At 42.5% G+C, this 13462-nt stretch overlaps 1 protein-coding gene across 10 annotated transcripts in view; it reads left to right on the top strand.

The window, feature by feature from the left end:
* The first annotated feature begins 7552 nt into the window (after positions 1 to 7552).
* C2CD5 (C2 calcium dependent domain containing 5) overlaps positions 7553 to 13462 on the top strand; it is an 82557-nt gene continuing 76647 nt past the window's right edge. For 6 of the 10 annotated variants that reach the window (XR_002176605.3, XR_002176606.3, XM_073788968.1 and 3 more), the window contains exons 1-2: positions 7553 to 7739; positions 7857 to 7975. Coding sequence is in view for 8 of the 10 variants with exons in the window: in XM_073788968.1 (XP_073645069.1) it covers positions 7886 to 7975 (90 nt within the window). In the remaining 2 variants the exon portion in view is untranslated. The remainder of the gene's footprint in view (positions 7740 to 7856; positions 7976 to 13462) is intronic. The other 4 variants (XM_004319653.4, XM_019936462.3, XM_019936472.3 and 1 more) reach the window with 1 other exon arrangement.

Genomic DNA, 13462 nt, shown 5'->3' on the forward strand with positions numbered 1-13462 from the left:
CTTTACTTTTTAAGGTACATTGTATACATTATTGGACAGCCCCTCTAACAAAATGAAAATATTGGAAGTTAACAAAGGGGGTGGGAAATTATGTATCAGTGTAATCCAGCCATTGTTACATAGCAGCGGTCCCCAACAATTTGGCACCAGGGACCGGTTTCGTGGAAGACAGCTTTTCCACGAACAGGGGGTGGTGGGGTGGGATGGTTCAGGCTGTAATGTGAGCGATGGGGAGCGATGGGCAGTGGCAGATGAAGCTTCTCTCGCTGGCCTGCCGCTCACCTCCCGCTGTGTGGCCGGGTTCCTAACAGACCTCGGACTGGTACCGGTCTGCAGCCCGGGGGTTGCGGACGCCTGGCCTATAGGATCCTAAAAACTCTCTTAGTGCCACCTAACTGGCAAAGGAAAAAATAACGTAAATACAGTGTTGAGTTAAAACTTTTAAGGGTCAGGTTTATAACTTGTAATGAACTGAGGTAAATTGGGATCTATTTCAGTTCGTATATGCTGAAATGAAACAATTCATTTGAAAAACAATCCCCTTGAAATGGAACAGTCTAGCACTAGGTGATAGGGTTAACACAGGTGGAGCATCATGGTTTGACTTGAAACAAACCCAGCAAGGCAAAAATTAAATAAAAAACCCACTTCTGACTGAGGCCCTTCTCTTTAAGTTCTGAACATTCTTACTTTCTTATGAAGAAAAGGGTCTGACAAGAATAAAGGGGCGTCACCTGGTCTTTGGCAAAAAATTCCCCTAAAATAGAGTGATGCAAATATATTCACTATTTAAAAACATCACTTTGGCTGCTTCACGGTGAATGGATTAGAGGAAAGCAAGAGTGGAAGTGGGGATACCAGTCATCCAGGTGATAAACAATGGAGGAAAGTAGATGGATTTGAGAGATGTTTAGGAGTTATAAACCATGGGACTTGGTTTGTCAACGGTAAGGAAGAGGAAGAGTCAAAGGGAATCGTCAACTGTGGCTAGACTTTTCCAGATAGACCTTAAGTACACATAAATGGAAAATCTCTCAGCTTTGCAGTACAGACACTAATAAAGGGAGCGTGTCCTGGTGCTGGCACGATAAGAAAGTCAAGGCCTTTAGCCGCTTTTTACACTTGCGTGACATGGCTCACTGAGTGCACTGTTGGTTACTGACACAAAGCAGTGGGTTCCGCTTTAATAATCTAACGATCTGGAGCACATCTTACTCAATGTGGCGAGGATGCCCACCATCCACTGGGCTTGGCTTTATGAGATTCAAGGAAACCGATGGGAAGATGAGCCTACCTAGCCGCCTATTTGGCTCATTTTTATCCTTCATGCGGCTGATTTGCTGCTTTAGAAATGAATCAATGCAAAAGTAACTGAACCGAGTTCAAGTTGTCATTTGTATCTACCCTCAATCTTAAACCAGTGAGTCTCTGGCTTGAGCACTTGACTAGGCATCTGGTTGCGCTACTGTTTGAGATGGGGGCCACAGTGGAGGAGAACTGGGCCTTTTATTTTGCTGCTGTTGTTGTAACTGCTGTTGCTGCAGCTGTGTGAGAGGTAAAGAAAATAAATTCCGTTTTGGATATGTTGACTTTAAGGTTGCTTTGATATTCCAAATGGAAATAGGAACTAGGCAGTTGTATATATGGGTCCAGATCCCAGAAGAAAGTTGTGGGCTAAAGATAAAAAAGTGAGAACCCTGGGCTTCCCTGGTGGCGCAGTGGTTGAGGGTCCGCTTGCCTATGCAGGGGACACAGGTTCGTGCCCCGGTCGGTCTGGGAGGATCCCACATGCCGCGGAGCGGCTGGGCCCGTGAGCCATGGCTGCAGGGCCTGCGTGTCCGGAGCCTGTGCTCCGCAACGGGAGAGGCCACAACAGTGAGAGGCCCGCGTACCGCAAAAAAAAAAAAAAAAAAAAAAAAAAAGTGAGAATCCTTAGCCAAACAGATAGAAATGGAAATTATGAACATGAATGAGATCGCCTAGGGAGAGAATATAGTTAGAAGAGGAGCAAGAACGGGACTCTGAGAGAAACACGTTATTTGTCAAGGACAGAGAGCGGGCTGAGAAGACAGATGTATATAGCAGAATAGGGAAGAGAAGCTTGGGAGACTGTTTCAAGGGGAACGTGATCAACTGTCCAATGCTACTGAGAGTCCTGTAAAATGCAAACTGTCCACTGGATTTAGAGAGCAAAGTTTATTGATGGGCTTAAGCGAAAGCTGTTTTGGTATAGTGGTGGTAGCTAAAGCCAGATAGAAATAGTTTTAGGAGTGCCTGGGACGTGAGGAGAGGACACCAAATATAGACAACCCTTGAGAAGCTTAACTTTGAGGGGATGGAGAGAGATTAACAGATTTTAGGAAGCCAGGAAAGAAGAGAGAGCAAAGTAGTAATAGTATATGTGCTAAATGTTACGTAAATTTAATTCCACAAACATTTGTTGATCACATGAGGGGCACAGGGCGGGGCACTGAGAACTGCAAGAAGAGAGAGTAGAAAGCAGTCCTTCCCCTCAAGGTGCTCAAAGTTGAATAGGGGAGAGACAGCTAAATAATTATGTATAAGGACAGTGCAGTAACACATGTGCTAGACACAGTGGTAGCATAGTATGTTTATTACGAAGGAGAACAGGGAAGACATTTGAAGTCACGTTTAAACTGAGTTATGAATTCTTAATTGTTTTCTCGGATGACTATGAGAAAGGTATCCCAGGCAGAGAGAAAAGCATCATTTACCGGAAAACTGCATACAGCCTTTAAAGAATATGGGTTCTTGGAATGGCATTGTCTAGATATAAACCCTGTCTCCAAAATTACCAGCTCTGTGACTTTGGGTAATGACCATACCTTTGCCAAGCCTCAACATCCTCATCTGTAAAATGAAAGCTGATAATTCCTATGTCAGATTTTTCGGGAGGCATAAAAGCTGAGATGCACTGAATTCAGCAGCTGGTACACAGTAGATATTCAATATACATTAGCTCTTGTTATTACTGTAGGATTTAAAATGCAAAAAGTGTGGCAAGGTATGAAGCTAAAGAAGGTAATCAGGAACCAGATCATGATGGATTTGTCAGGAAATTCAGCATTGTTCCCAGCACTAATGAAAAGAAACTGGTGCAATTATTAGAAGACAAACTGAAGTCAGGCTTAATTCTACCAAAAAAAAAAAAAATCTTCAGGAAGCATCTTAATTATAATCTCCTGTTGATGAAGCCTAAGGCAACAGCTATGTACAAGTACCTCTCAGGCTACTAATTAGGAGGCTGAACTGCTAACCTCTAACTGTGCAATTTGCAATTTTTTTTTTTTACATTACAACATCTTGTAACACAATGTATTATTTTTCATTAAGATTGTTGCTAAACTTCAGTTTTCTAATTCTTCTCTTTATATTTTTTGGTATCTAAAATGAAAAACTGGTAGTATGGCAACGCTTTGATTTCAGTAAAAAAGCTCTTTCACCTCTACCACCAAAACAAAACAAAAGACACTAGGATTAGCTGATCGTGTACTATAGGTGACCTTGAGAGTATGATAAGGGCATTTTTTTTTTTTTTTTTCCTGTGGTACGCGGGCCTCTCACTGTTGTGGCCTCTCCCATTGCGGAGCACAGGCTCCGGATGCGCAGGCTCAGCGGCCATGGCTCACAGGCCCAGCCGCTCCATGGCATGTGGGATCTTCCCGGACCGGGGCACGAACACGCGTCCCCTGCATCGGCAGGCGGACTCTCAACCACTGCGCCACCAGGGAAGCCCTGGTAAGGGCATTTTTAAGTGTAGGGTTAGACGCCATAAAAAAACTGCAGGTAGATCTAAGGAAATTTGCATTGGAACTGTGGTCTCTATCCTTTTGTCATAGTTTGGATGGATAAAGGTTTCCCTAGTCCAAAAAGTCAGTGGTTTCTCTTTTAGATTTTTATTTTGAGGTAGTTCAACTTCTCACTTACGTAAGCAATATTCCTTCTGTAAAAGAATTTTTTGCTTTGAAAAGATAATTCTGGGTCACCACTGCCTAGAGTACTTAATTTAACCCACTGAGTAATTTTTTTAAATTTTTATTTATTTTTTTATTATTTTTATTTTTCCTTTCTGCAGTACGCGGGCTTCTCACTGTTGCGGCCTCTCCCGTTGCGGAGGACAGGCTCCAGATGCGCAGGCTCAGCGGCCATGGCTCACCGGCCCAGCCGCTCCGCGGCATGTGGGATCTTCCCGGACCGGGGCACGAACACGCGTCCCCTGCATCGGCAGGCGGACTCTCAACCACTGTGCCACCAGGGAAGCCCTATTATTATTATTTTTTAAACAAATCCATTTATTTATTTTTGGCTATGTTGGGTCTTTGTTACTGTGCACGGGCTTTCTCCAGTTGCAGTGAGTGGGGGCTATTCCTCGCTGCGGTGTGTGGGCTTCTCATTGCGGTGGCTTCTCTTGTTATGGGGCACGGGATCTAGGCACATGGGCTCAGTAGTTGTGGCTCGTGGGCTCTAGAGAGCAGGCTCAGTAGTTGTGGCGCATGGGCTTAGTTGCTCCGCAGCATGTGGGATCCTCCCGGACCAGGGCTTGAACCCGTGTCCCCTGCATTGGCAGGCGGACTCAACCACTGTGCCACCAGGGAAGCCCTTTTTTTTTTTTTAATTGAGGTAAGATTGGTATGTAACATTACATTAATTTCAGGTGTACGACATAATGATTTGATATATGTATACACCACAAAGTGATCAACACAGTAATTCTAGTTACCATCCATACAATTGACCACTTTCACCCATTTTGCCCACCCCCAACTGTCTTCTCCTCTGGTAACCACCAATCTTTTCTCTGTATCTATTAGTTTAGTTTCGTTTTGTCTGTTCATTTGTTTTCTTCTTTAGATTCCACATGTAAGTGAAATCATATGGTATTTGTCTTTCTCTGACTTATATCACTTATCATGATACCCTCAAGTTCCATCCATGTTGTCACAAATGCCAAGATTTCCTTGTTTTTTTTATGGCTAAGTAGTATTCCACTGTATATACATACACATCTTCTTTATCCGTTCACCTATCAAGGGACACTTAGGTTGCTTCCATATCTTGGCTATTTTGTAAAATGTTGCAATTCAAATGCATACATCTTTTCAAATTAGTGTTTTTGTGTTCAGCAAATACCAACAAATGGAAGAGCTGGACCATATAGTAGTTCTATTTTTAATTTTTTGAGGAACCTCCATAATGTTTTCCATAGTGGCTGCACCAATTTACATTCCCACCAACGATGTACAAGTGTTCTCTTTTCTCCACATCCTTTCCAACACTTGTTAAATTTTGTCTTTTTGATAGTAGTCATCCTGATGGGTGTGAGTTGCTATCTCATTGCAGTTTCGATTTGCATTTCCATGATAATTAGTGGTGCTGAACACCTTTTCATGTGCCTGTTGGCCATCTGTATGTCTTCCCTAGAAAAATGTCTATTTAGATCCTCAGCTCATTTTAAAATCAGATTGTTTGATTTTTTTGCTATTTAGTTGTTTGAATTCTTTATACATTTTGGGTATTAGCCCCTTATCAGATATATGATTTGTATTCCCATTCAGTAAGTTGTCTTTTGATTTTGTTGATGGTTTCCTTTGCTACGCAGAAGCTTTTAAGTTTGATGTAGTCCCACTTATTTTTGCTTTGGTTACCTTTGCTTTCGGAGTCAATCCAAAATTTCAATGCCAAGACCTATGTCAAGGATCTTACTGCCTATGTTTTCTTCTAGGAGTTTTATGGTTTCAGGTCTTACATTCAAGTCTTTAATCCATTTTGAGTTAATTTTTGCCTATGGTATAAGATAGTAGTCTAGTTTCATTCTTTTGATGTAGCTATCCAGTTTCCCACTGTATATTCTTGGCTCTCTTGTTGTTAGTTAATTGACCATATATTTGTGGGTCTATTTCTGGGCTCCCTATTCTGTTCCACTTATCTGTGTGCCTATTTTTATGACAATATCATACTGTTTTGATACTATAGCTTTGCAGTATAGTTTGAAATCATGGACTGTGATACCTCCAGTTTTGTTCTTCTTTCTCAGGATTGCTTTGGCCATTTGTGGTCGTTTGTGGTTTCATACAAATTTTAGTATTGTTTGTTCTAGTCATTGAAAAATGGCATTGTAATTTTTGATAGGGATTTCATTGAATCGGTAGAATGCTTTGGGTAATATGGACATTTCAACAATATTAATTCTTCCAATCCAGGAGCATGGAATATTTTTCAGTATTTTGTGTCTTATTTCTTTCACCAATGTCTTATAGTTTTCAGTATACAAGTCTTTCACCTTGTATTAATTTATTCCTAGGTATTTTATTCTTTTGGATACAATTATAAATGGGATTATTTTCTTAATTTCTCCTTCTGATAGTTGGTTATGAGTTTAAAGAAAGCAACAGGTTTCTATACATTGATTTTGTATCCTGCAACTATAGTGAATTCATTTATTAATTCTAACTATTTTTCCATGGAGTCTTTCTTTATACAGTATTATGTCAGTTACAGTTTTACTTCTTTCCTTCCAATTTGGATGCCTTTATTTTTAAAGTTAAAAATATCATCCTGATATCTTCATTTGGGAATTTTCCACTCCTGATGAATCCAGTGGTATAATCTTTTTACTGGAATGGTTAGTGCTGATTTTAGTATTTGATATGGCACGTATTGTTATTTCTACTTTTGATGCGTGGTATGGAGTGATTTGTGTTACCTCTTGCGTATGTGTGTTTCAACTTCCCTAATTTTTTTCTGATGGTCTGAGCTTATAAATTAGGCCTCATTTTAGCATGTTTATGTATATATACAATTGGGTCGATTCTTCAAGATGTTTAATCAAGCTTATCTGGTCCAATTAGTCGAACACAATTTCCTATGATAGGAGGTCCTGAACTACTGCCAACATTGTACGTCTTACTTTAGGTTTGCAGATGTTTAATAACCACACTGAGATGATCTAAGAGTGCAGGGCAATTTCTTTCAAGCAGTGGCTTTGGATTTCGAAATTTTTTGGGTTTTTTTCCCCCAAAGATCTACGTTAACATCTGTCACCCAGTACACGTGTGTATGACTGAATAAACAGTGTTACTGCAGAATACTTACTCGACTATCCAAGATGTTCCTGAAATTTTTCACTTTGTTTCAGATACAAGAAAAACTGTACCCTTTCCAGATGGAAACCAGTTAAGCTGATTTCACGAACTACTAGTGGGTTGTAAAAGGCAGACTGAAATCGCTCCTCTGGTAGTCTCCGCTGCTTAACTTCTGTCCCAGCCTTTTGGAAATGCATTGCAGAAGTTACCGAGCCGCAGCTGCGGTTCATTCCCAGAGGGTGGGCAGGTTTTCTTCCTGGGAAGCAGCAAGGCGCCAAACTACAGCCCCAGAGTCGGTGGATGATGCGGGGCTCGACCCGTTTCCCTGCCTACCAGCTTCCTCGAAGTCCGTCCCGCCTCCTTTATCTGCTCTCCGCGAATTTAGTGCCTCCCAGGAGAAGTGGGCCGAGCGCCGAGCGATCGATGCCTCCTCCCCGCCCTGGGAGCCGCCATTTTGGGGGGAGGAGAAACACTCGTATGGGCGGCTGCGGGTCAATGGGATGTTGACTGGCTTCTGCTTCTCTTGCCAGCGCTGTGGAGCCGGGGCAGAAGCCTCCACCGGGGTCGCTCCTCCGGCTGCCTCTCCGGAATGAGGCCTCAGTTCCCGCGCGGGACGGCTCCCTTTTTCTTCCGAGAGTAAGTGGCGGCGCGGCGCGCCCCCGCGCGCCCTCCGCTGTCAGTTACCCCGCGCGCCCCCGTCCCTCCCCCGCCCCGCTGGGCGCTCGGCTCAGACTCGCTTGTTTATTTCTGCAGGAGCCCAAGGAGAGGCCGAAGCCGAGACGATGCCTGGGAAGCTGAAGGTGAAAATCGTGGCCGGGCGCCATTTGCCGGTGATGGACCGAGCTAGTGACCTGACTGATGCCTTCGTGGAGGTTGGTGCGAGGTCCTGCCCCTCCAGACACAGGGAGCGCCGAGCCCTGTGAAGGATCTTAGTCACCTCGCCCGCAGCCTCTCAGCCTATTCCCCTGTCGACCGCCCTGCTGGGTGCAGTGCTTGTACAGCCCTCCCTGGAGGGCTGACTGCCGAGACTGCAGCCCATGTGATAGGAGCACTGCTCGCAGGCGTCCGCGGCGCGCTGTGCCGCGCGGGGAGGCTGTTACTGCTCTGCCTGCAGGTTGACCCTGATGTCAGGACTCCTAACAGGCCACCTGCCAGTCAGGACATCCCAAGGTGTGACCACGCGGCCACTGAAACACACACATACACAAGCACACACACACCCTTCGTTGGCGGGGGGAGGGTAGCTAGCTTTTAATGCTAGAGTGATGGAGATGTTTAAAAAAAAAAATTGTCATGATGAGCCAGAGCATTAGAACGATAATCATTTGGGCTATTAATGTTTGGAGTTGATAGATGCGTGATAATATACAGCCTGATTCAATATCAATATAAAATATTGTTGATGTTCCCTAAAGATTCTCTGACCTAATCAGACATTGCCATGGCAGTACTCAAGCTCAACTTCATTTTTATGTGAGAAACAGTTACTGGGTGTGTTATTGGGCCAGATGATAGGTAATGGGGATACACAGATTGCCAAAGCCTAGTCTTTGCTTTCCGGTATCTCAGAGACTGACCCACACAGTTTAGGTTAATAAATAATAGCTAATACGTATTGAATCTCATTATTGCCAGGTCTGTGCTAAGTTTTTTTCAATTCTTAGTCCTTATAACAGTCCTGCTCTTGTATTATTTTCCCATATTGTAATTGAAGTACCTGAAAGACACAAGTTTTTTGTTTGTTTGTTTGAATATCACATGGACTTTTGTTTCCAAGCAATATATACATGTAATCAATTAAAACATATCTGAAAGGAACCATGAAACCTGAGAACTGCTATGGGGACTTGCTGGTACATAGGAGCCTAGCAAATTCAGGAAACAAGGGAAAATGTTCTGAGATAACATTTGCGTCGTCAATCTCTATTGACTGTTTTTACAATTAAAAATATTTTATAACTTAAAAAAAACTCTAGGAACAGTAAATAATTTGCCCAAGGTGCCTTAACCTTGTAAATCTCCAAAGCCTAGTGGTTTGTTAATACACGGTGCAAACACTGCCTCTCCAGACAAGATGATGAGTGTTTCTGTAGACTGTGGAAACTTAATTCTGTCTCTGAAGGTTTAGGGAGGCTTCCTAAAAAAAGTGACATTTGAACTGGGCCTTGTAGGGTACCCAGGATTTTACCAGGCAGAGGGAACATCAGAGGCACAGAGTGGCATACATGGTGTGTTAGGAAACCATCTTAGTTTGGGATGTGTCTGAAGTCAAAGCGGATGTGTGCGTAGTGGAGGTTGTGAGGGATAAGGCTGGGAATGTAGGTTGGCACCAGCGCCCTTTTCTGTGTTTTTTGTAAATAGAGGGTAAACGGGGGAAGTTCTTCAAGCAGAAATGAAGTAAGATCATGTTTGGATTAGGTTGTTTCTTTGTAGGATGACTTGAATGGTGATGTTATCGATGGCCTGGATAGATGAGAGATGAGGCAAGATCAGTTAAGAAGGTGGTAAAATTACCCAGACAATATGTGCACGTTTAGAATGGCAATGGGAATGGATTAAAGGGGAAAGATTTGAGGGACATTTCTTAGGTAAAATTCTCAGGGCTTGGTAACAAATGGCTTTTGCTGGTGAGGGAGGGGTTGGATTAAAGGGTGACTCATTAATTCCTTCTTTCAACAAATAGTTACTGAGTGTCTGCTCTTTGCCAAGCCCCATGCTAGTCACCGATCTAGCTGATGCATATGTGATGGTGAAGAAAATAGACTTGGTTCCTGTTTTTATGGAGTGTATATTTTGGTGGGAGAGCCAGACATTAAAAAGTAAAGAAAGAGTACATTTATTTATTTATTTATTTATTGGCTGTGTTGGGTATTCGTTGTTGCGCGCGGACTTTTTCTAGTTGTGGCGAGCCGGGGCTACTCTTCATCGTGGTGCATGGTCTTCTCATTGCAGTGGCTTCTCTTGTTGCGGAGCACGGGCTCCACGGAGCGCAGGCTTCACTATCAGTAGTTATGGCTTGTGGGCTCTATAGAGCGCAGGCTTAGCAGTTGTGGCGCACGGGCTTAGTTGCTCCACAACACCTGGGATCTTCCTGGACCAGGGATCGAACGTGTTTCCCCTGCATTGGCAGGCAGATTCTTAATCACTGCGCCACCAGGGAAGTCCCAAGAGTACATTTATAATTACAAGCTGTGATGAGTGCCATGAAAGAAAACGATAGAGAATCTCAGGAACTTTAGGTTGAATTATCAGGGGAGGCCTCCGAGGAAGTGCCAGTTAGGCAGAGACCTGTGGACGAGAAGGAGCTAGCTGCTCAGAGTGTGCTTGTGTGTGTATGTGTGTGTGTGTGTGTGTGTGTGTGTGTGTGTGTCTGTCTGTCTGTCTGTCTGTGTAGGGGAGGGGCCGGGCAAAAGAGGCTGGAGGATAGGAGAGTCTCAGCAGAGGGAAGATCCTGAGGGTTTGCTTTGTTTTAAGAAGTGAAGGAAGATGTGTGTGCTGGCATGTAGTAAGTGAAGGGGAGAGTGCTGTAAGGTAACGTTGGAGAGTTAATCAGGGAGCCAGTTGTGTAGGATCCTAGAGGCCATGACTGAAGGTTGGATTTTATTTTCAGTTCAGAGGGAAGCACTTGTTGAGATGAGCACTGTTGTTGCTGCTTGCAGAATGAACTGCAGAGGGGAAAGAGCTGAAGCAGGCACCTAGTTAGGAGATTCCATTATAGTTCAAAAAAGAGGCAGTGAGGGTCAAGGTGATGGTTTTGCTAGTAGAATGGATGGATTCCAGATACGCTTTGAAGATAGACAGTAGGGGATTTGTTGGTAGACTGGAGTAGGGATCAGGGAAAGGGAGACTGAAAGGTGATTCCTAGCTTTCTGGAGTCACTGGGGCAATTTTCTCACTCTCCATAGAGTTGAGAGAGATTGAGTGGGTTGAGAATCAACTTCCATTTGGGCATGTTAAATTTGAGATGTCTTTGGTTCCTTTAATTGGAGTTGTCAAGGAGAAAGTTGGATTTGTGAGTGTGGTGTTTCGAAGAGAGGTATGAGTTAAAAATAAGTGCACATAGGCCAGTGCTTCTCAACTTTGTGAGACCCGGTCCTGCCTTTATATGGCAGGTATTTTGAAATCTTCCCTTTACCATCTTGGCATGATATCTATAGCTAATATAACCTATCTATGCCCACAGTTTAAAAATATCAATATAATGCTCTAACTGTAATATGATAGAGAAGTAAAAGTATTTTTTAATGTGTTTCAATATGGAAGTGCTTGTTAATGACCACGAAAGACATGAAGTAATCAGGTTGCACCCATGATATTTACTGAGCCTTTGTATATATCAGATACTATACTGGCTGTTGTGCAGCATGCTGGGGATAGAGCAGTGAGCAAAATGAAAGTTTCTGTAGTCACGGAACTTAGGTTCTAGTGGAGGAAGGAGTTAATCAAAAAAATAGTTAAGTAAGAGATAAAGTATGCTAGATGGTGAGAAGCTCCCCATGTGGAGAAAATAAAGCAGAATTCAGGATAGGAAGTACCTCCCCTCCCTGTAAAATCACGTGAACATGACTGCTGCTCTCTCAGAGTGAGACAGTTGTGTAGTTTTGGCATCTCGGATGGGCCTTCACTGCCATTGGTTATCTGATTTCCCAAAATACACTATAGTCAGCTCATGGGAAAAAAAGAGAGTTGTCCATTAATTTTCACAGTGGTTGCATTTCTTGACAGTTAATGTGTATTAAAACCCATCATAATATTCTATCTATAAACCTGAGTTAGGATCTAGGTAGGTTTTTCACCCATGTGGCTATCTGGTGTGGATATTTGAAAGTCATGACATGAGACAAGTCTTCATTGTTGGGGACTGTCTCTTGAATTGCAGGACACCTAGCATCTCTGGTCTTCCTTACTAAATACTATTATTATTCATCCCAAAAACGAAATTTTTGAAATTTAGAAATTATTCGTCCCTAAATTTGTAAAGTTTCTTTAGAAGTTGGTTCTGTCCCTTTTGCGAACCATTGACTTAGGGGAGAGAAGAGGGAGCGAGAAGACGGATGGATCCTTGAATGAACATGACATTAAGAATTTATTAGAGGTAGAGGACTAGGGGAAGGAAACTGAGATTGTTAGCCAGTGGGTGGGAGAAAAATCCAGAAAGTAATGTCTCAGAAGGCAAGAGAGGAAGTTTCTAGAAAGAGGAAATCCTCAACTGTCATGGCACTGAGAGGTCAAGTAAGGGGACAGAGAAATCACTGGATTGGACAACATAAGGATGTTAAGGGTCCTGGCTTGAGGAGTGTCAAGGACGGAAGCCCATACTGTAGTGATTTAGAGGGTTAAAGTACATGGGAGTAAGGAAGTAGGAGAGGCGTGAATAGGCAATTGTTTCAGGAAATATGGCTGTGAAGGGAGAGAAGAAATAGTGTGTTATTTGGGGGGGAGTATGCAGTTTTTAGTACTTAAAAAAAAATAAGGTGGAAGATATTAGAACATATTTGTGTGCTAATAGGAATAATCCAGCAGAAAGGGAAAGATTAATGCATGAAAAAGGGGATAATGAAGGATTACAATATAATAAAGGGATAAATTTTGTGATATGGGATAAAGGGATAAATATGTGATAAATAAAGGGATAAAATAAAAAATAAAGGGATAAAAAATAAAGGGATAAATTATGTGATATGAAAGATTTCTGTCTTTGTGCTGGGCTTGAAAGATGGTGCCATTTCCATAGGCAGAGAGGAAAAGGGGGCATTTTTTGGATGAAGAGGATAAATGATAAAAGCAAAAGGAGGGAATATAGCACATGTAATTGAAGGGAGGGTTCTTGTTAAATAGAAGTGGGAAGTAAAATTTGGCTGGGTAGAGAGGATGCGGATTACTAAGTGGTCTGAAAACGATGGGGAGAAGTCTGTACAGCAGATGCTCTCTTAACCAGTTTCTATTAACTGCCTCATTACAGTGCCCAGTGCTCTGCATTTCTGCCATAAACACATTCTTGAATACCCCATACCGTTAGATTATACTCCAGTGTGCCTGCTTCTCCCATCAGTTGGCTGATATGCTTTACCAAGAGGCAGTTGCGTTTATTCCCTAACCTATTTATGCCAACACTATTTGTTATTGTTATTTATTTAAATGTTATACAAATCAGTGAAATAAGTGGGATAATGAAGTTGATAATGCTGTGTAAAGCATTATGGATACAGTTGCTAAAAATTGCTCTTGAATTAGATGAAGATTGTAAAAAATCTAGGATTCTCTATCCATAGTTATTTTACCAGTGACTTTAAGTTTTACCACATTTTAAAGAAACCCAGACTGACAAACACAGATGATATGTTATGAGAGACTGGCAA

Source organism: Tursiops truncatus, chromosome 11, assembly GCF_011762595.2.
Source record: "Tursiops truncatus isolate mTurTru1 chromosome 11, mTurTru1.mat.Y, whole genome shotgun sequence".
Taxonomy (NCBI): Eukaryota; Metazoa; Chordata; class Mammalia; order Artiodactyla; family Delphinidae; genus Tursiops; species Tursiops truncatus.